Source organism: Odocoileus virginianus, chromosome 16 (assembly GCF_023699985.2).
Source record: "Odocoileus virginianus isolate 20LAN1187 ecotype Illinois chromosome 16, Ovbor_1.2, whole genome shotgun sequence".
Classification (NCBI taxonomy): domain Eukaryota; kingdom Metazoa; phylum Chordata; class Mammalia; order Artiodactyla; family Cervidae; genus Odocoileus; species Odocoileus virginianus.
In genome coordinates this window covers 52,818,910-52,840,895 of record NC_069689.1, presented here as the reverse complement: position 1 = coordinate 52,840,895, position 21,986 = coordinate 52,818,910, and the positions used below count along the sequence as shown (strand labels likewise).

The window sequence follows — 21,986 nt, the reverse complement described above, 5'->3', positions numbered from 1 at the left end:
TGGATTTAATTCCTGATCCGGGAAGATCCCACATGCCACGGAGTAACTATTGAGCCTGTGCTCTAGAGCCTGGAAGCCACAACTCCCGAAGCCTGCGTGCCCTAGAGCCCGTGTTCCACAACAAAAGAAGCCGCTGTAATGAGAAGTCTGCACACCACAACTAGGGAGTAGCCTCCACTCGCCACAGCTAGCGAAAAGCCTGCATAGCAACGAAGACCCAACAAGACCCCCCAAAAGATTGTGACTCACTATTAAAATATATATTAAAAAGGCCTTATCCTTATTCTAAGCTACTGTAACAAATATCCCTGTCCCTCTAACTCTCCAATCCACCTGCAGACTCTACCCCTGGGTCTGTTGGCCACATCCTGATCCTAGACCTTCCAAGATGGATGATTCTGCTCTTCCATGGGATTGTGACTTCTCTACAGCTGAAGGACCAAGTATGAGTGATTGCTTTGCATCCTTAGGCAGAGTGACACATGCCTCCAACCCTGGTGTCCTTGTATAATATTGATGCATCTTTTTTCATGGACTATTCCATTAGTGGGCTTCCCCGGTGTCTCAGACAGTAAAGAATCTGCCTGCAATGTGGGAGACCTGGGTTTGACCCCTGGTTTAGAAGATCCCTGGAGGAGGGCATGGCAACCCACTCCAGTATTCTCGCCTGGGAGAATTCCCATGGACAGAGCAGCCTAGTGGGCTACAGTCCATGGGCTCACAGAGAGTCGGACATGACTAAGTGGCTAAGCACACTCCATCATTTGGGGCACACAATTCATCATTTGATGAATCACCCAACTATAAACCTGGATTTCTTCCATCAGATGTTGGAACGATTTACTTACATATTATAATAATTGTGGGACTTCCCCTGTGGCCCAGTGGTTAAAGGTCTGCCTGCCAGTGCAGGGGACGTCGGTTTGATTCCTGGTCCAGACAGATCCCCATGTGCTGTGGGGCAGCTGGGCCTGTGCACCACACTATTGAGGCCTGTGCCCCCTGCCTCCAGAGGCTGTGCTCTGCAACAGGAGAAGCCATCACAGGGAGACGCCTGCACACCGCAACTAGACAGTAACCCCTAGGCCTTCAGCTCCCTGCAACTAGAGAAAAGCATTGTTTCCAGATGTCTGGGTGACCTTTTGGACAGTTCCAATTTTCAGTAGACTGTTCACCTACTTCCCTTCAGTAGGGAAAGTTAACCTACTTCCAAAGATTCATTCACTTGCGTTTATCCGACACATAAAGTACTAGGGGCTTCCCAGGTGGCACTAGTGGTGAAGAACCCGCCTGCCAATTCAGCAGACATAAGAGATGCGGGTTCGATCCCTGGGTCAGGAAGATCCCCTGGAGGAGGAAATGGAACCTATACTCCAGTATTCTTGCCTGGAAAATTCTCTGGACTGAAGGAGCCTGGTGGGTTGCAGTCCATGGGGTCCCAAAGAGTGAGACATGACTGAGAACACCCACACAAAGTAGGAAAAGAGGCCACTACACCGCCTGCCTGGTTGGTCCCACTATACCAACTGTTAAAGCCAAACTTGTTTTGTGCTAAGCATTTAGACTCAAGAGAAAGCATTTACTCATCCCAGAACTTTCCAAGCATTCAGATGCCATACAAACAAAACACTTGGCCAACTTACCCAAGGCATCTGGTTTAATAAGGGTGTGCACACAGATATCTTGATGTTCTTCCATGCCTTAGTACCAAAGTGTGACTTCTCCTGGGGAATTCCTTTATATATCCAACCTTCATCACAGTCACCACTGTGACTTCCATACCCTCGTCCAAGAGGACATTACCTTTCAGGAAAGTATGTTTGGTTGAATAATAAAATGGAAGAGCAATGGTTCTGTTTGGAGAGGCTGATTTTTATTCCTTCAAAGCATATACATGCAGTCAAATAAATATTGGAGTGGTTGCAGAAAAAGGGAGCTCAGAATTTTCCTTGGATATTAATGCATTTAATTTCAATGCATTCAAGCAAAAAAAATATTAGAAATGCCTTTGCTGTTCTTGGTTAATTGCTAAATAAAGAAGCTTATTCTGCAGGGGACTCTTCTTTCCCATCACATTTAAGTCAGCACAATCTGATTGTTTATTTCCTCAACCTGCTGCCTCTGGGGCTGAGGGTATATTCTGTCTGTGTGAAGAGCATCTCTAGAGACAAATATTGAACCAATAAATACATCAGAGCAAATAGATATATGTTATATAAAGGAATGGTAGTAGGATGCTGAAGGACCAGCAGAGATGACAGAATTCCCTTTGGAACAGGACAAGAGCCAGCAAACTGTGACTTGTGGGCTACGCTCAGTCCCCTACATATGACCCTTCAAATTGTGAACTTTCAGAGATGTGAATGTGCTTTCCATCAACATCAGGCATGAGTGACACTGTCACTTACTGTCACTGTCTCCTGCTGCTGAAGACCGTTCAGCTCTACCATCTCCCACCTCCTCTCCCTCCTCCATCACTAACTCTTCTGGCCTGTTCAGTCGATGCCAGCCCCCGAGTGCCGCTGTTGTTCTGTACTTCTGTACTTTTAAAGGTAATATACTGTAAGATTGCAAATGCTTTCTTTATCTTTGCATTTGTTTCTTATGTGTTATTTGTGTGAGAAGCATTATAAACCTATTACAACACCATTTTATATAGCTGATTGTGTTAGTTGGTACCTAGACTAACTCTGTTGAACTTGTGAACAAGTTGGATTTATGAACATGCTCATGGAGTGGTACTTATTTGAACGCAGGGGACTTGTATTTTTGTTTTTACATTTTTAAAGGATTATAAAGAAAGAAAAGAAGAAGAGTATGTCACAGAGACCACAAGACATCTGCAAAGTAAATTATTTGCAAGGAAAATATCTATTCTTTGACCCTTTAGAGAGAAAGTTTGATGAGTCCCAGTTTGGAAGATCAGGCTTGCCTCTCTTAGAAGATGATATTTTATCTGGGAACTTTAGAAAAAGAATTGGGGCAGAGGAGAAGTTCCCTGCCAAAGTCTTGTTAGAATAAACTTGAAAAAACTTTTGTCCTAAAAATCTTTTTATTGGAATCTGGCTTCCTTTCCACGTAAGGAGACGGGGAGGTGCACTTAAAGGGCATGCTACTATAAATAAGTTTCCTCTGCTTGTCTTGATCCTTTCTGCAAATTCTAATATATGGTTGGTTTGATTTTAAAATATCACCAACCGATTGTCATTTTTCTCATGGCTTTCTCAGTTTCCAGCCCCATTCTAAGCTGCGCTGCTCATAGGAACAATAGCAACTTTGATCAGTTATGCTTATTTTTTTAAGTTTGTGTTTGAATAGTTTTGAGGAGGGAGTATAATTGCTTTACAATGTTTTATTAGTCTCTGCTGTACAGTGAAGTGAATCGGCTATAGGTATGAGTCTATATATATCCCTTCCTCTTGGACCTCCCTCCCACCACCTACCTCTCACCCCACACCTCTAGGTCATCACAGAACACAGAGCTTCCTGTGCTTTATAGCAGGTTCCCACTAGCTAGCTATTTTACATATGAGAGCGTATATATGTCAATGTTACTCTTCCAATTCACCCCCCCCCCCACCCCATGTCATCCAGACAGAAAAGAAATCAAGGAAACACAAGCTTTAAATGACACAATAGACCAGATAGATTTAGCTGGTATTTATAGGTAATGCATCACTTTTGAGTCAGACATCCTGCTACATACTTGCAACCCACTGTCTTACAAAATCCTAGTAACTCTGCAAGATAACTCTGTATCTGAATTTTACAAAGAAGGAGCGGTGGTCAGAGAAGCTGAGTGCAGTGTCTATGATTATGCTGCTGGTCATCCATGAAGCCAGGACTATGACATGACCAGCTTAAGTGTCACGCCTGAAGACTGTGCTCTTCCTTTTATGGGAACTTATCAGCATGGGCTCCTCCCTCTTCCAAGGAAGCCTATTTCATTTTACTTGCCAGTTGAAAGCCCTTCTTACTCACCCCATCCCTCTCCTTTCACTTCCATCCTCCCCTACTCTGAAAGTAGCAATCGTTGTTTGTGTGTTTGTTTTAATATTTATTTATTTGGCTGTGGCATGTAGGTTCTTTAGTTGGAGCACCTGGGATCTAGTACCCAGACCAGGGATCAAACCCAGACCTGCTGCTCTGGAATCACGGAGTCTTAGCCCCTGGACCACCAGGGAAGTCTTTGCAATCATGGTTTTTAATGATCTCAAAAACTCAGTGTTATTAGGGGTGACATTGCCTTAAAATGCCGGTGAGCTTGTTGAAGGAGGGTAGACTTCTTCTTAACAGCTAACTAGTCCCTTATCAGCTTCATGCTAAAGTAATTTTTGAAAACTCCTATGCACTCTAATTTTCCAGATTTATTGTCTTAGCTTCTTCTGAGGAAGACAGATTTTTAAGACTTTAATAGCTGAGCCATTTCAGAGGCATTGTGAATTTTCTATTTTTCTTCTTCTTGGATAAGCTCATCTTTTTCCTTTCTTCCTTTTCATGGCCTCCTAAGACAGCGCAAGGGAGGAAAAACTTCTCTCTACTTTCCTAGGTTTGGTGGCAGGGGGCCCTTGAATTAAACCAACAAAGGACAGATTAGCAAGAGAAATACAAACAGACTTCATTACCATGCACAATGCACATACTTGTGAATACCTCTAGGGATGGTTACAATTGGGGTTTAGATAGCATCTTCACAGAGAACAATACATTGTAAAGAAGGGACAAGACAAAGAAAAAGGGTCTTAGGCTTCCAAGTGTGGTAAACTGTGGGAAGGTGAACATATGGAGCAAACCATTAATAATACAGAGTTGTTTTAAGTGATATTTCTTATGTAGATTCCTCTTTGTCTTGCCTTTGGGTTGATAAGAGTCTCCGATGATTTAGACTCTAAGCCTGCTTTTAGGCAAATGTAGGGGAGGTCAGGGGCTTCCCTAGCGGCTCAGAGGTAAAGAAGCTGCCTGCAGTTCTGGAGACCCAGATTCGATCCCTGGGTTGGGAAGATCCCTTGGAGGAGGGCTTAGCAACCCATTCCAGTATTCTTGCCTGGAGCACCCCATGGACAGAAGAGCCTGGCGGGCTACAGTCCTTGGGTCGCAGAGTTGGACACGCTGGAAGAGACTAAGCAACAGCGGACAACAGGGAGCTTTTTATTTTTTTTTGAATCTGCTCTTTCTCAACTGTCTTCTGCTCGAAACAATCCTTGTATCAAAGTGGCACATTTGGAAGCCACATATCCTGATTCTGTGCAACAGCATTCTGAGAAGCTCTTCTTGTTCTTTTGAGTTCCTGCTTTGCCTTAAACAGTGAGGTTTAGTAGCAAAAGTACGGGGCTCGGGTCCAGGAGACCAGAGTGTATGCAGGGCCAGCAGAGAGCCTCCGCGAATCCCTGGCCTTCTCTGGCACTCAGCTTCCTCACCCGGTACAGCATAGGCATTGAACTCAATGTCTAATTTCTAAGATTCATCAGTTTGCCTATGTGTCTGCATCCATCAGGGTGTACTCAGGAGACAGAAATTATGCCAGTTATTGGAACAGACAGAATTTAATGTAAAAAAACTTATTAATTAGGTAACTATAAGTGAAATGTTTATAGAATGTATACTGAGATAGGGACGGCAAGAAAGAATAAATTGGAATTATGATAACTTAGAAAGTGAGAGAAAGCAGTCCCATAGGGTTACAGCTCAGATCTCTGGAGAGGGGTCCTGGCTGGCTGGTGCTGTGTGAGGGGAGGGGAGGCAGGATGTGGTTGGTTCTGCTTTTAATAAATTAATAATAAATATAATAATTAATTTTATTGGCACATTTTAAACTTTTTATTTTGTCTTGAAGTCTAACCGATTAACAATGCTGTGATAGTTTCATTTGGACAGCAAAGGGACTCAGTCTTACAAGTTGTTTAGTTCCTTAGTTTAGTCGCTCAGTCGTGTCCGACTCTTTGCGAGCCCATGGACTGTAGCCCACCAGGCTCCTCTGTCCGTGGGGTTTCCCAGGCAAGGATGCTGGAGTGGGTTGCCAAGGTTGCCATGCCCTTCTCAAGCGGATCTTCCCGACCCAGGGATCGAACCTGCAATTCGGGCATGGCAGGTAGATTCTATAGCGCTGCGCCATCTGGGAAGCCCAGCCATTCACATACACGTGTCCGTTCTCCCCCAGTGGTTCTGTTTATTGGATTCTGCTGCTGCTGCGGCGGAAGGGAACTGCTGCAGCCAGCGTGAAAGAGTGTTGGCAGGTGAAACTTGCAGGAACAGAAAGCATAGGTCCCTGCCCCTTCACCAGCCTGTAAGCCGCCCTCTAGTGCCTCCTACTGGCAGGCAAAACACATGTCGTTTGCGGACAATAGGTGCTGGAAGGCTGCCTTTGGAGCTGAGAGGGAATAGCTCAATACCTGGCACAGTGTTTATTGCTGGGATTGCAAACTGGTGGCCCAGAAGCAACTTAGGGCCACATCTGACCCATCTGTGCTGGGTGACAATCACAAACGTTTAATCATCCATTCATGTTTGGTTTTTCGGTTTTTCCTTTTTCACTATTCCCCCAACATTTATTATGAAAAATCTCAAACATACAGAAAGATACAAATAATTTTACCATATACACTTATATACCTACTACTTAGATTCTACAATTAATATTTTACTATATTTGCTTCATTGTCTACCTTTCCACAAAACTGCCTTTTTAAAAATTATTCTTTATTTTTAAAAAGATTTTTGGTCCCTCTATGTAGCACAGAGGAATGTTAGTTCCCTGGCCAGGGATGAAACCCACACCCCCTGCATTGGAAGCACAGGGTCTTAACCTCCAGACCGCCAGGGAAGTCCCAAAACAAACTAGCTTTTAAAAATTCCAGTTATAGGATGCTTATAAAAGACATATCTAAAACAAAACATCATAGAAAAGTTAAGGGAATTCAAAAGTCATTTGGCTTTACCCAAATCATTTGAAAATGTACATCCATGCAAAAACCCACCCACCGAGGCTTATAGCAACTTTATTCATAGTTGCCCATACTTGGAAGCAACAAAGATCTCCTTCAGTAGGTGAGTGGATAGACCAACAGTGGTATAGCCATACAGTGGGATCTTATTCTTTACTTTGGGTTTGTTTTTATAATCTGACAATCTTCTTCCTGAGAAATCCACAGAATTTCATCTTCCTCGTTTCATATTTTTTACAAACAAATGGGAAGGCAGCTTGGAGGTTGCATGCTCAGCTGACTCTTAGGAATCCTGTGGACTGTAGCCCACCAGGCTCCTCTGTCCATGGGTTTTCCCAGGCAAGAATACTGGAGTGGGCTGCCTTTTACTTTTCCAGGGGATCTTCCTGACCCAGGGGTCGAACCCGTGTCTCCTGCGTCTCGCACACTGACAGGAGGTTCTTTACCATGGAGCCACCTGGGAAGCCCAGCCTGGAGGTTAGCTACTTCAGTAATCAGTTTGCAGATGTGGTGGTCAGGCCCTTGGAGGGTGAGAGGATGTCTCTCAAATTGTGCAACCAGTGAACCAGATCTTTGGGTTCCGGAGACCAGGATTCTCATCACTACCCTTCCCTGTGTTTCCCTGAGGGTGGGTGTACACTAGCCTTTCACTACTCAGAGTGTAATCCATGGACTGCAGCACCAGTCTTGCTAGAAAGGCAAAATCTCAAGCCCCAACTCAGACCTATTGAACTGCGAATCAGAATCTGATATTAAGAAGATCCCTGTGTGATTTGTGTGCACAGAGAAATTGGAGAAGTGCTAAAGATAGCTTTATTGAAGTAAGAGAAAAATGGAACTTCTTTTGGACTCTGGTGTTTTTCTCTGGGGTGGGGCCAGGGTATGGGGTGTGTGCATGTATGGTAAGTCACTTCAGTCGTGTCCGACTCTGTGCAACCCTATGGACAGCAGCCCGCCAGGCTCCTCTGTCCACAGATTTCTCTAGGCAAGAACACTGGAGTGGGTTGCCAGTTTCTTCTTCAAGGGTATATGGATGGGTTCTTACCAAATGTCCTGACCATTCGTCTGATTCTTGTCTCCCCTTCTCCTAAGTTTGTAGGACCACATGCATGTAGACAGCACATGTGCATGCAATCATACATGTGTATGCATGGTCTCTCTCCCGCACACATACACCCTCTGTGCCATTTATGAGCTGGCCTCGGTCCTTACCAGCCCCAGTTCCTCACCAGGTGTTCCACGTGGACATTCTCTCTGTGACCCATGGACTAGACTGCCAGGCTCCTCTGTCCATGGATTCTCCAGGCAAGAATGCTGGAGTGGGTTGCTATTCCCTTCTTGAAGGGGTCTTCGTGACCCAGGGACCAAACCCGGGTCTCCTGTCTAGTGGCCAGGGCTGAGTCCGTGTTTGCTGTTTTGCTGCTGTTATAGGATGCATTAGGCTTCTTAAGTATGTTGAGTACTTCAGATTGGTTCAGTTCAGTCGCTTGGTCATGTCCGACTCTTTGTGACCCCATGGACGCCAGGCTTCCCTGTCCATCACCAGCTCCCAGAGCTTGCTAAAATTCATGTCCATCATGTCAGCGATGCCATCCAACCATCTCATCCTCTGTTGTCCCCTTCTCCTCCTGCCCTCAATCTTTCCCAGCAACAGGGTCTTTTCCAATGTGTCGGTTCTTAACATCAGGTGGCCAAAGTATTGGAGCTTCTGCTTCAGCATCAGTCCTTCCAATGAACATTCAGGATTGATTTTCTTTAGGATGGACTGGTTAGATCTCCTTGCTGTCCAAGGGACTCTCAAGAGTCTTCTCCAACACCACAGATCAAAAGCATCAATTCTTTAGTGCTTTCTTTATAGTCCAACTCTCAAATTGTACATGACTACTGGAAAAACCATAGCTTTGACTACACGGACATTTGTTGGCAAAGTAATGTCTCTGCTTTTTAACATGCTGTCGAAGTTTGTCATAGCTTTTCTTCCAAGGAGCAAGCATCTTTTAATTTCATGGCTGCAGTCACCATTTGCAGTGATTTTGGAGCCCAAAACAATAAAGCCTGTCACTGTTTCTCCATCTGTTTGCCATGAAGTGATGGGACCAGATGCCATGATCTTATTTTTCTGAATGTTGAGCTTTAAGCCAACTTTTTCACTCTACTCTTTTACTTTCATCAAGAGACTATTTAGATCTTCTGTACTTTCTGCTATAAGGGGAGTGTCATCTGCGTATCTGAGGTTATTGATATTTCTCCTGGAAATTTTGATTCCAGCTTGTGCTTCATCCAGTCTGGCATTTCTCAAGATATACTCTGCATATAAGTTAAATAAGCAGGGTGACAATATATAGCCTTGACGTACTTCTTTCCCGATTTGGAACCAGTCTGTTGTCCCATGTCCAGTTCTAACTGTTGCTTTTTGACCTGCATACAGATTTCTCAGGAGGCAGGTTAGGTGGTCTGGTAATCCTATCTCTTTAAGAATTTTCCACAGTTTGTTGTGATCCACACAAAGGCTTTGGCGTAGTCATTAAAGCAGAAGTCAGGCACTGTCTATCAGATCTAGTCCCTTAAATCTATGTCACTTCCGCTGTATGATCATAAGGGATTTGATTTAGGTCATACCTGAATGGTCTAGTGGTTTTCCCTACTTTCTTTAATCTAAGACTGAATTTGGCAATAAGGAGTTCATGATCTGAGCCACAGTCAGCTCCTGGTCTTGTTTTTGCTGACTGTATAGAGCTTCTCCATCTTTGGCTGCAAAGAATATAATCAATCTGATTTTGGTATTGACCATCTGGTGATGTCCATGTGTAGAGTCTTCTCTTGTGTTGTTGGAAGAGGGTGTTTGCTATGACCAGTGCGTTCTCTTGGCAAAACGCTATGAGCCTTTGACCTGCTTTGTTTTGTACCCCAAGGCCAAATTTGCCTGTTACGCCAGGTAGCTCTTGACTTTCTACTTTTGTATTCCAGGCCTCTATAAGGAAGAGGAAATCTTTTTTGGGTGTTAGTTCTAGAAGGTCTTGTAGGTCTTCATAGAACCATTCAATTTCAACTTCTTCAGCATTACCGGTCCAAGTATACACCTGCTACCCCATTATCTATTCCTGTATAACTCGGTGGCCTAAAGCCACTGTAGGGTCTGCTTTGCTCACGGAGCTGTATTTTCAGTGGGAATTCCCTCCTCCTCCCTTCCCCTTTCCTCCCTTCCTTTATTCCCCTAAATATCTATTTATTTATTTGACTGTGTCTGGTCCTAGTTGCAGCATGTGGGATCTTCACTGAGGCTCATGGACCTTCCAGTTTCGACTCACAGGCTTAGTTGCTCGGGACATGTGAGATCTGAGTTCCCTGATTAGGGAACAAACGTGCGTCTCCTGCATTGCAAGGTAGATTCTTAACCATTGGACCCCCTTCCTCCCTTTCAATATCTCTTTCTATATTCCAAGTGTTTACTAACCAGGTATCACGAGACCAACACAAGTCATTTGTTGGCTGAATGGGATGCTGGAAATTCTAGGCAGTTATTGTTCAGTCGCTTGGTCATGTCCTCTTTGCAGCCCCGTGGGCTGCAGCACACCAGGCTCCCCTGTCCTTCACTACCTCCCCGAGTTTGCTCAAACTCATCATGTCCACTTGAGTTGGTGATGCCATCCAACCATCTCCTCCTTTGCCACCCCCGTCTCCTCCTGCCCACAGTCTTCCCCAGCATCTAGGCAGGGAGTTGTACTAAAATGAGGCCAACCAAACTTGGAAGCTGCACATACCTACCTGGGGAAAATAGCTCCCTCTCTGGTCTAGAAGCCTGAATTACCAAGCATAAGGAATGATGTAAAACTCCAGCATGGGCTGGTGTAATGTAAATGGAAATGTAAAACTGGGCTGGTGGTGACCTCCCAGGGGGAGAAGAAGGGCAGGGTATCTCACATGTGGGGCTCTGGCCACGGGTGTCGTGTTAGGTAGGTTGTCTGAGTCTGAGGAAACAGAACCCAGTTCCTTCCTGGGGAGGGCCTGGTCGGGCAGGGGCAGGGTTTGGGACTTTTCTAATTGGTTGGGGCCTCAGATGCTGGTAGGAAACGAGCATGGACACCAGGCAGAAAGCCAGTCTTGCAGACTAGCACACCTGGTGAGAGTAACAGGAAAGCTACAGCCCGACCCAGGCACAGGACCCAGTGCATTCTTTTTTAAAATACTTATTTACTTCTATTTTGTTTCTTTTTGGCTGTGCTGGGTCTTTATTGCTGTGCACAGGCTTTGTCTGGTTGCAGCGAGTGAAGGCTACTCTCTCGTTGTGGTGTGAGGGCCTCTCATTGCGGTGGCGTCTCTTGGTGGGGAGCACAGGCTCTAGGCAGGCAGGTCAGTAGTTCCTGCTCACAGGCTTAATCGCCCCGAAGCAAGTGGGATCTGCCTGGACCAGAGCTCCAACAAATGTCCCCTGCATTGCATGGTGGATTCTCAACCAGGGAAGCCCCCAGTTCATTCTTGATAGAGACGGGTCATGGCCACAGAAGATGGTTTTAAGACATCCTCATCAGTGAGTAAGGCATTGAGACATAACACTCAATGGCGAAGAACTGGGCAAGATTAAGTCTGCCAGGAGCCAGATGCTGAAAGCCCTTGGCTGCTCAGGGCTGAATCAGGCAGATAAACTCAGAGTCTAGTGGGAACACTAACCAGACATCATTACAATACAGCATGACCCAGGCCTGACTGGGTTTGCAAGTCTTGGCTCATTTTCTCAAACACAGATGTCAATGACCTAATAAAGTGGGAGATTGCTCACTGTATTTTCTAAGCTGTGGGCTGGGAAACTGGTAAAACAGTCGTGGAGGAAAAACCTTGAGCCCAGGAGCATAGGTACAGCACTTTCCCCTAGACATCGCCATATCTGACTCACTGCAGGTCTTTGCCCAAATGTCCCAGTTCCCCAAGGGATCTCTGAACCATCTTATTTGGAAATGTCACCTCCCACTCTGATTCTCCCTGTCCCTGCCTCTGTGTTATTTTTCTTTGTATCGCTTTCAGCAACCCACTTACTGTTTATTTCACTCACTTATTTATCATCATCTCTTTTCCCAATTAGAATGTAAGGGCCATGAAGGCAGGGATTTTCATGCGTTTGTATCCTGCTGTGTTCCCAGTAATGGAAACATGGGCTCAGTCACTTCAGTCATGTCCGACTCTTTGTGACCCCATGGACTGTAGCCCGCCAGGCTCCTCTGTCCATGGGATATCCCAGGCAAGAATACTGGAGTGGGTTGCCATGCCGTCCTCCAGGGGATTCTTCATGACCCAGGGATCGAACCAGAGTTTCTTAATTTTTTGCATTGACAGGTGTGTTCTTTACCACTAGCACCACCAAATAGCACTTAACTAATAACAGGCATTGAATGAATGCCTGTAGACTCATAGGTGTGTTTCCTTGACTGATGTCATATGTGGAAAGGAAAAAGGAAATAGCTTATTTCATGGCTTTGAGTTGTGTAGAGGTGAAAAGTGAAAAGGCATGTGAGTGAAGGAAATCCTAGTTAGTGAAAACCACTGACAGCACCAAAGTTATCTTCTTTCAGCTCATAAAATAAAATAATAAAAGAAGGGAATCTGCCACTGGGAAGATAAAGCAGAGCATACTTCATTTGCTCCTTTTGGGGCCCTCCCTTCAAGCTGATTAAACACTAATGAAGATTTTGGCTATACATGGGCCCTTCCCAGCACACATCTGCCTAAATAAAGCATCCACGGGTCAGGAGAAGCTTCCTTTCCGTGAAAGATAAATGATCTTCTTCATCTGATTTACAGTCAAGGTTGAGCAAAGGACACTTACCTGATTTGTGTTCAGGATTTCCACTGCGTGAAAGACGCTCTCCAAAACTTCCTTCTTGGGTTTAGTCAATAATGTATCAATATATTCTTAGCAACAGTCATTGATAAATAGTAAGTATTCAGTTTTTAGTTGGAAAGAATTATCCTTGTTCTTCTAGAGACCTGCCACCTCTATGAGGATGCTGGTTTCACTGGAATTCCATAAATGTGTCTACAACAGTGTATTTATTTATATTCCTGTATCTTAAGGTAACTGATGGGGCTTCCCCGGTGGCTCAGTGGTAAAGAATCCGCCTGCCAATGCAGGAGACCTGGGTTCAATTCCTGGGTGAGGAAAATCCCCTGGAAGAGGAAATGGCAAACCACTCCAGTATCCTTGCCTGGAGAATCCCATGGACAGAGGAGCCTGGCGGGCTACAGTCCATGGAGTCACAAAGACTCAGACACAACTGAGCGACTAAACCACCACCAGGGTAACTGATTGTATTACAAAGCACGTAGTAGGTACACCTGTTGAAGAAAGGCTAGCTCATGGCTGCTCTCTTCTAGATTCTTCTGAGAAATCTCAACATTTAAAGTAATTATAGTCCAATAAAAAAAAAGGAAATCTGAGCGTGGGTTGTGGCTTGGAAAAGGTCCTGCTTGGGGGTTTAGTAAGATGAACTGTCTTGTTGGTAACTGCTCTTGTCACTCTCATCGTGTCTTTTCCTTCCCAATGGTCCCCATACCTGCCTCACCACACTTTTTCCTGGGAAATTTGTCTTTAAGCACAACCCCACAGGTAAGGACATTTGAGGCACTGCCACTTTTTTGTTTAAAAATAAAAATGACAGAATTTCCTTCAGCTGCACATTACGCATTTCAAAGAAAGGTACGTCAAACCCAGTTCTGGTTGATCTATTTTAGCACGTGTACATATGTGTCAACCTGGTGAGGCTGTTATTTTCTGAATAGCATTCCTCAGGAGTCGCATTTGTCCAACATGTCTAATTTGCCGTCGACATCTGTCACACTCCACCTTTTATGTCTGTGACACAGAATTTCTCGGATACATTAAGATGGGTATCATGTTTTCTAAAACATCGCATGGTCTCTAATCTCTTGTCTCCTCTCTCCACCCTCCCTTCTCTCTTTCTCTTCCTCACAGGGCTGATAGTCTACCTAGGAATGATGGGGGGAGCCTTTGTCCTGGGGGGCCTGGCTGATAAGCTGGGGAGGAAGCGAGTCCTCAGCATCTCCCTGGCCATCAACGCTTCCTTTGCTTCCCTCTCCTCCTTCGTGCAGGGATATGGAGCTTTCCTCTTCTGCAGACTCATCTCAGGCATAGGGTACGTAATCACAGAGGTTCAGCGGGCCCCTCCTGCCCCCAGACCATCCATCCATCCTGGTACCCCGCCTCTGAGTGGTCCTCCAGAAAACCTTGAACTGAATTCTGTTTTTAAACTTTTGGCTGTACCTCACGGCATGTGGTACCTTAGTTCCCTAACCAGGAATTGAACCCATGCCTCCTGCAGTGGAAGGCAGAGTCTTAATCACTGGACCACCAGGTAAGTTCCTGAATTCTTGTGTGACTTCCAAGATACTGTGTTAAGGTTGAATCTTAGAAAGGAGTTAGGTTGCAAAGTCAGTGGATAAGGTCAAAAGAACCTAACGCTGCCTTAGGCTGGTCTTTTGAATTTACTGGGTGGTTTTACCACTTGGCCCAAGGGCGGGACAAGGCAATTGCGTTCCTGGTCTGACTGTTTTTAGTGTCTGACTTGGTTCTTCCTTTCTGGCGTTTTTTTCTCTGCAGTATTGGGGGTGCTCTGCCCATCGTGTTTGCCTATTTTTCTGAATTCTTGTCCCGGGAGAAGCGAGGAGAGCATCTCAGTTGGCTGGGCATCTTCTGGATGACTGGTGGCATCTACGCATCTGCCATGGCCTGGAGCATCATCCCGCACTACGGTGAGTGCAGACAGCTTCAAAGGGCCGAGGGGCCTTCGTTCCCAGATACCTGCATCTGCACAGCATTTCCTGTCCTCAGGCTGAATCCCACACTCTCACACACAGTTCCTGTGTACAACCTTGATCTTTCTAAAGAACTTCCAGCACTGGAGACTCGTTGCTAATTTCAGTACACGTCTGTCTGGAAATAAGAGTCTACCCTCCCTCTCTTCCTCCCTCCTTCTCTCCTTTCCTCTCTTTTATTTAAAAGAATTTCGACCTTCTATCCAGCCCTCTTCCTCACAGCAAACTAGGCTCCATTCCCTTCTCCAGGGGAACTTCCCAACCCAGGGATCGAACCTGGGTCTCCTGCATTGCAGGTGGATTCTTTATCATCTGAGCCACCCGGGAAGCCCTTTAAAGCAAACTTCATCTCCAGTTCTCCTCCTCACAATAAGTTAGGCTCAGTAATTCCTTTTTACAGGTGCTGTAGCAGAGGCCAAGAAGTTGGTAACTCGGCCAGATTGATGACGTGGCCTTGGCATGACCTTGAGTCCTGACGCCCCCTCCCTCATTGGCAGTGCTCTGGTGTATTTTCCATTTTACTTCCTGCTGTCCCTCTTGGTTGCAGACACGGAGCAGCCCTTACAGACAAGGTCTTGGTTTCAGCCGAGACAATTTTATTATCTTGGTTAATTGCGAAAACTGGATTTTCAGGACAGAGACTTGGCAACATTAATTTTCACTGTTGGATTTTATTAAGGGTAAAGTAGGGAGAAGGCAGCAGTTTTGAATTCGATTATGCCTTTGGAGTATCCTGGGTAATGCCATTAACGTCCTTCAAAATTATTTTTGGCACACTGCTGATTATGGGTGTAGGCTTTGCCATCATCTAGAATCCTGCAGACCACACGCAAGAGCAGACAGCTGCCCCTGAAGTTAACCAACACTCCTCTACCCATTCCCCTCCTTGGTGTGTGTGTGTGTTTATCAAAGTACAGTTTATCTGCAATGTTGTGTTAGTTTCAGGTGTATAGGAATGTGAGTCAGTTATTCTTTTTCAGATTCTTTCCCCATAGAGTTTATTACAAAATATAGAATATAGTTCCTATGCTATATAGTAGGTCCTTAATAGTTATTTAATTTATATATAGTAGTGTGTATATGTTGATCTCAAACTTATAGCTTATCCCTTCCCCACTTTGCCCTTCATTGAACAAACCGTTCATTTGTTTTCTATGTCTGTTAGTCTGTTTTGTTTTGGAAATCAGTTCATGTGTATCATTTTTAGGTTCTACATATAAGCGATATCATAGGATAATTGTTTTTCTCTGTCTTCACTTAGTCTGATAATCTCTGGATCCATCCATGTTGCTGCAAACGGCCTTATTTCATTATTTTTTATGGCTCAGTAATATTCCATAGTGTGGCTTCCCTGGTGGCTCAGTGGTAAAGAATCTGCCTGCAATACAGGAGCCTCTGGAGATGATGTGGGTTTGATCCCTGGGTGGGGAAGATACCCTGGAGGAGGGCATAACAATGCACTCCAGTATTCTTGCCTGGAGAATCCTGCTGACAAAGGAGACTGGGTGGGCTACAGTCCACAGGGTTGCAAAGAGTCAGACACAACTGAAGTGACTTAGCATGCATGCATGCATTATTCCGTAATGTATATCACATGTTCTTCATCCGTTCAGCTGTCCGTGGACATTTAGGTTGCTTCCATGTCTTGGCTACTGCAGTAGTGCTGCTATGAACACTGGGGTGCATGTAGCTTTTTGAATTAGGATTTTCTCTAGATAATGCCCAGGAGTGGGATTGCAGGATCATATGGTAATTCTATCTTTAGTTTTTTAGGTAACCTCTATACTGTTGTCCATAGGTGGATGTACCAATCTGCATCTCCACCAACAGTGTAGGAGGGTTCCTTTTTCTCTTGGCATGCTTGTTTTAAATCTAACCCTCACTGGTGTCTGTTCTGGGCTAAGGGAGGCTTCAGCATTATCTTTTTAAGAAGAAGCAATCTTCTTGGATTGGTATAGTTAAGGAGATGCTGGGTATATTACCCTGAGAACCTGATCAACCCTGAAATCTCAGTGGCTTAATACCAAAGACATTTCCCCTCCTTCAAAGCTGGCTGGTCTTTCTGATCTGTGGGCAACTCTGCTCCTCAGTAGTCTTAGGGCTCAGGTTCCTCCCAGGGTGTGTCTCCCCTCTTCAGCATGTAACCTAGATGCTGGTTCAGGAAAACAGCATGGGCAGTTGCATGTGGGTGCTTTTGAAGGGCAGGGTAGGAAGTGGATCACATCCTCTTTGCTCACATCCCCTTGGCCCCAGATCTGTAATGCGACCCAAAGGACACTGGGAGTGTGACCTAGCTGTGTGCCCTGAAGCCAGAGGAAACGGGTTTGAGACCATATCCCCCTGGATTTTGTATCAGAAAGAGAGAGAGAAATATGAACAGAAACAATGAAATAAAGAGTTGATGTTTTCCAGGTAATTCTGTTACCATAGGCAGTTCTCCCTGGAGAAGGGCATGGCAACCCACACCAGTATTCTTGCCTGGAGAATCCCATGGTCAGAGGAGCCTGGCAGGCTACAGTCCATCAGGTCAAAGGTGGACACAACTGAGGTGACTAAGCACGCACGCAGGCAGTTTTTCATAATTTTAGATACAAAACTGTATTATTCCCCATATTAGGCTCTGCATTCTACCCTTCCCCCAAAGGCACACTTTAATTATCCAGGCTGTTGGTTACATGGGTCCAAGGAATTGCTTTTGTCCTTGCTATTAATATAACATCATTTCCCCTGGTCATTGATCCAAATGTGTTAACGATAAGAAACTATTTCTACATATAAATTGAATGAGAAAAATTTGTTGGGAGGGGAACAAATAGACTCTGGATAAAAGCTGAGTCAAAATAGCAGGGCTGTGTAATTTGGAACAAGTCACTCTAGCTTGTCCAGGCTTGGTCCCTTCATCTATAAAATGAAGGGAGAAAGAAGCAAAGGGAATTGACTCTAGAGATCTGATCTGTGCCAGCCCTAACAGCCAGCGGTTCTTGGGATGCAAAGAATGTCGAGAAAATTTTGGAGATGATTCTAGTACTTGGGCTGGCTTCCCGCTAAGCTGTATTAGCAATTCTAGCCCTGTTTGCAGACTGCTTGTTCTGTAAGGGAACTGCCCCCACAACCAACCAATGAGCAAAGGTTCTTGGCTTCCCTCTGATTGGATCAGCTTAGGTCACATGCTCACCTCAGCCAATCACTAAACCCCAGAGGATGCCAGCTACTGAGGGTTTCATATACTTCATTCCCCATCCCTAGCATTGAGGGTGGGGCTAGTCCCACCCAAACCTCAAGTCTGCAACCCAGTGGGGAAGGACTGGAAAGATTTTGTGAGGTGGGGGAGCAGCCCACAGTAGTCACTACAAACTGTGTCATTTTTTCACTTCACTTTACACACTAACATGTGCCAATGTCTGGGTGTCTGGTTTTTAAAGAAGCAATAAAATAATTCAGGTTGGGAACTTGTTGATCAAGACCTAATGGGATGCCCTTGGCAGAGGGGCCATAAGGCTGCTGGCTGATAGCAGGGCTTGTGCTTAAATATCCTACTCCAAGTGGACAGGATATTTTCCTATTTATATGCTTTTGTGGGCTGCAAGGAGATCCAACCAATCAATCCTAAAGGAAATCCATCCTGAATATTCATTGGAGGGACTGATATTGAAGCTGAAACTCCAATACTTTGGCCTTCTGATGCGAAGAACTGACTCACTGGAAAAGACCCTGATGCTGGGAAAGATTTAAGGCAGGAGGAGAAGGGGATGACAGAGGATGATATAGTTGGATGGCTGCACGGACTCAATGGACATGAGTTTGAGCAAGCTCCGGGAGTTGGTGATGGACAGGATAGGCTGATGTGCTGCAGTCCATGGGGTCACAAAGAGTCAGACATGACTGAGTGACTGAACTGAACTGAACTGATGCTTGTATGAAATCTGTGGCTTTTACATGCCATTTAAAAATACTAGCCTCTTGGAGGATTGGGCTTGAAGGCTTGAAACACACATTTACTTGAGGGCAAGCCATCCTAGAAATATGGTAGACTAAAATCACAGTGTAACAGGAGTGACTATTTATCTTAAGCTTCATTTTTACCAGAACCAGATGTTTTGTCCACAGTGAACCAGTTATTTGATTTTTTTTTAATAGACCTAAGACATTAATCCTCTAACATCGCCTCCACTCAGCAGGGACAAATGCAGGGGTGATCCAGAAAGGAGACTGAATGTTTGTATGTAACTTGTACAAACCATTTAATTGCTTTTGCCGGAATGAAATGATGTGAGGTCTTGGCACCAGGAATTTGGGTGATGGAGTCATTAAGAAAGAAAATTACAAAGCTCAAAATGTTTTTCTGGGAAGTCATGGGCACAGCCCTGAAAAAAGTGGCTATATTATGGAAGATTAATTCCCACTGTAGTCAGCAGCGCCAGCTGTTTGTGAGATCCTGATGGAGAAAAAGTAGGGCAAGCTAAAAGATCAGTGAACAGGACAATCCTTGTCTCCAGATTAGCAGTTGTTCCATATATTTGGAAGCAGTTTACTATTTAATTTTATTTAATTTAAGGCCCCGAAGATGTGCCTAATGAAGTACAGGTTACTAAGTCACCGTAAAAACCAGAGAGGCATGAGGGAATAATGGATTTTGGATAATTTGCACATATTATCATTAAGAAAAAAATATCTCTCTGAGGCAGAGTACTTTCTAAAGATACCTGTTTCTGTTCTTCTTCTCTTGTTACCCACCTGAGTTGGATGGCTGTGTGGTTTTGATCAACTTTATTTCTAGTTAGGCCAGAATGGTTTTTGAACATGAGCTGAGGATGTGAAAATCTTCCTATGGTTTCATCTTCCTCTTCCAGTTGTCACTCCCAGGAGAAAGGAAAGGCTTTTTAATTAAAATTAAAATAAACAAGCAAACCCCAGTGATATCGGAGGGAGGACGGGCTGTGCACAAAGAGGTTTGATTCTGATTGAGAAGGCTGGATGTATTACGCGTATTATGTTCTGTGGCCATTGTGTAAAAGTGGCCACAGTTCCGTGCTTTTTCACCTGGGATTCTCTCTGGCCAGTCCTTTCACTCTGCAAATAGAATTAGAAATATCTGCAGAAACAAAGAGATATTAGGAATCTCTGGCAAGTAGGACAAGTTGAACTGCAGTGGTGAGTAATAGACTTCAAGACATAAACCTCCCACTCTGGAGTTAGCCATTTAGTGTATTTTTCAAGTAAATGGAAAAGAGATTTTACAGCAGAATAATGTTTACCCTTTGAGCTTTAGAAATCACTCTATTTATTTATAAAGTTAGGTCTTTTTAAGAAATGCTATTGGGGGACTTCCCTGGCGGTCTAGTGGTTAAGACTGCCTTCCAATACAGGGGGTGCAGGTTTAATCCCTGGTTGGGTAGCGAAGATCCCACATGCCTTGAGGCCAAAAATCCAAAGCATAGAATCCACGGACAGTGCACAAGACCCTGATTTGATTCCTGGGTTGGGAAGGTCCCCTGGAGAAGGAATAGCCTTCCCACTGCAGTACTCATGGGCTTCCCTGGTGGCTCAAATGGTTAAAGAATCCGCCTGCAATGGGGGAGACCTGGATTTGATCCCTGGGCCAGGAAGATACCCTGGAGGAGGGCATGGCAACCCACTCCAGTATTCTTGCCTGGAGAATCCCATGGACAGAAGAACCTGGCAGGCTGCAGTCCTTGGTGTCACAAAGAGTCGGACATGACAGAGAGACTGAGCAAAGCACAAACAACAGAAGAAATACTGTAACAAGTCCAATAAAGACTTTTTAAGAATGGTCCCCGTCAAAAAACAGAATCTTAAAAAAAAAAAAACAACAGAAATGCTGTTGGAATTGTCTTCAGAGTTTGTTTTGAGTGGCTTGAGAGAACCAGTCTATTTCATAACTTTGGCTTTCAAAGAAAACAGTTCTTTTGCTGATATTTGCTGATATTCACCTATTTTATTCAACATCTTTGGCACTAAATGTCCTGTAACTACTTCTAAACAAATCAAAGTTGCCCTAAAAGCAGGCGGGTTATTATTGATTGTTGGGGAGCTTTCACACACAGTGAATCTGTGGAAGTACCATTACCTGCATTCTACAGCTGTGAAAACTCACCAACATAACAATAACGATGTGAAAAAGCCAGGATTTGAACTCTGACCTATGTGACTGCAGAAGTCCAGGCACTTTCCACTGTGTCATTGTTCCCTGAGATAGGGAAATTTGCTACTTGTAAAGATGTTTGAAATCACGTTTTGTAGATTCTGAAGGCAATTTGCAAAAACGAGTTTTAGGAATACTTTGAATATAATGAAAGCTGAGTTGGAGCTAGTCACCTCTCTGTTTCAATGATTATGGAATTCCTTTGAACGTAGAAGCTCAGTTGCTTAAAAAAAAAAAATTGGTGTTATGACTCACGGTGGTTTTCAAAGTGTGGTCCTAAGCCCTATGCTTCGGAATCACCCAGAGCTCGTATCACTGTTTGACGTGGGTGAGAGTGACCCCCATCAAAACCCTGGGTCACCTAAGGCCCTGATCTGGCTTTCCTTTGCCTTCTCTGATGGCTCAGATGGTGAAGAATCTGCGTGCAATGCAGGAGGTGCGGGTTCGATCCCTGGGTTGGGAGGATACCCTGGAGAGGGGCATGGCAACCCACCTCAGTATTCTTCCCTGGAAAATCCCATGGACAGAGGAGCCTGGCAGGCTACAGTTCATAGGGTTGCAAAGAGTCAGACACGACTGAGGGACTAACACTTTCACTTTCTTGAAGGTCACTCTAAGACCAAGTGTCAGAAACTCTGACTGCTCTATTTTCAATTGGAGTATAGTTGCTTTACAATGTTGTGTTAGTTTATGCTGCGCAATGAAGGGAATCAGCCATACGCATACACACACCCCCTCCTTCTTGAGCCTCCCCCCGCCCTGCGCCACCCTCTAAGTTATCACAGAGCACTGAGCTGAGCTCCCTGGGCTATAGAGCAGCTTCCCCCTAGGTGTCTATTTCTGCAGATGGTGATGCAGCCGTGAAGTTAAAAGACACTTACTCCTTGGAAGGAAAGTTATGACCAACATAGACAGCATATTAAAAGCAGAGACATTACTTTGCCAACAAAGGTCCATCTAGTCAAGGCTATGGTTTTTCCAGTGGTCATGTATGGATGTGAGAGCTGGACTATAAAAAAGCTGAGTGCTGGAGAATTGATGCTTTTGAACTGTGGTGT

General features: G+C 44.7%; 1 protein-coding gene across 7 annotated transcripts in view; it reads left to right on the top strand.

The window, feature by feature from the left end:
- The window catches only part of SV2B (synaptic vesicle glycoprotein 2B), a 229,193-nt gene that overhangs the window by 158,380 nt on the left and 48,827 nt on the right, over positions 1-21,986 (top strand). For all 7 annotated transcript variants that reach the window (XM_070478196.1, XM_070478203.1, XM_070478198.1 and 4 more), the window contains 2 exons: positions 13,906-14,086; positions 14,551-14,702. In XM_070478196.1, coding sequence (XP_070334297.1) covers positions 13,906-14,086; positions 14,551-14,702 — 333 coding nt within the window. The remainder of the gene's footprint in view (positions 1-13,905; positions 14,087-14,550; positions 14,703-21,986) is intronic.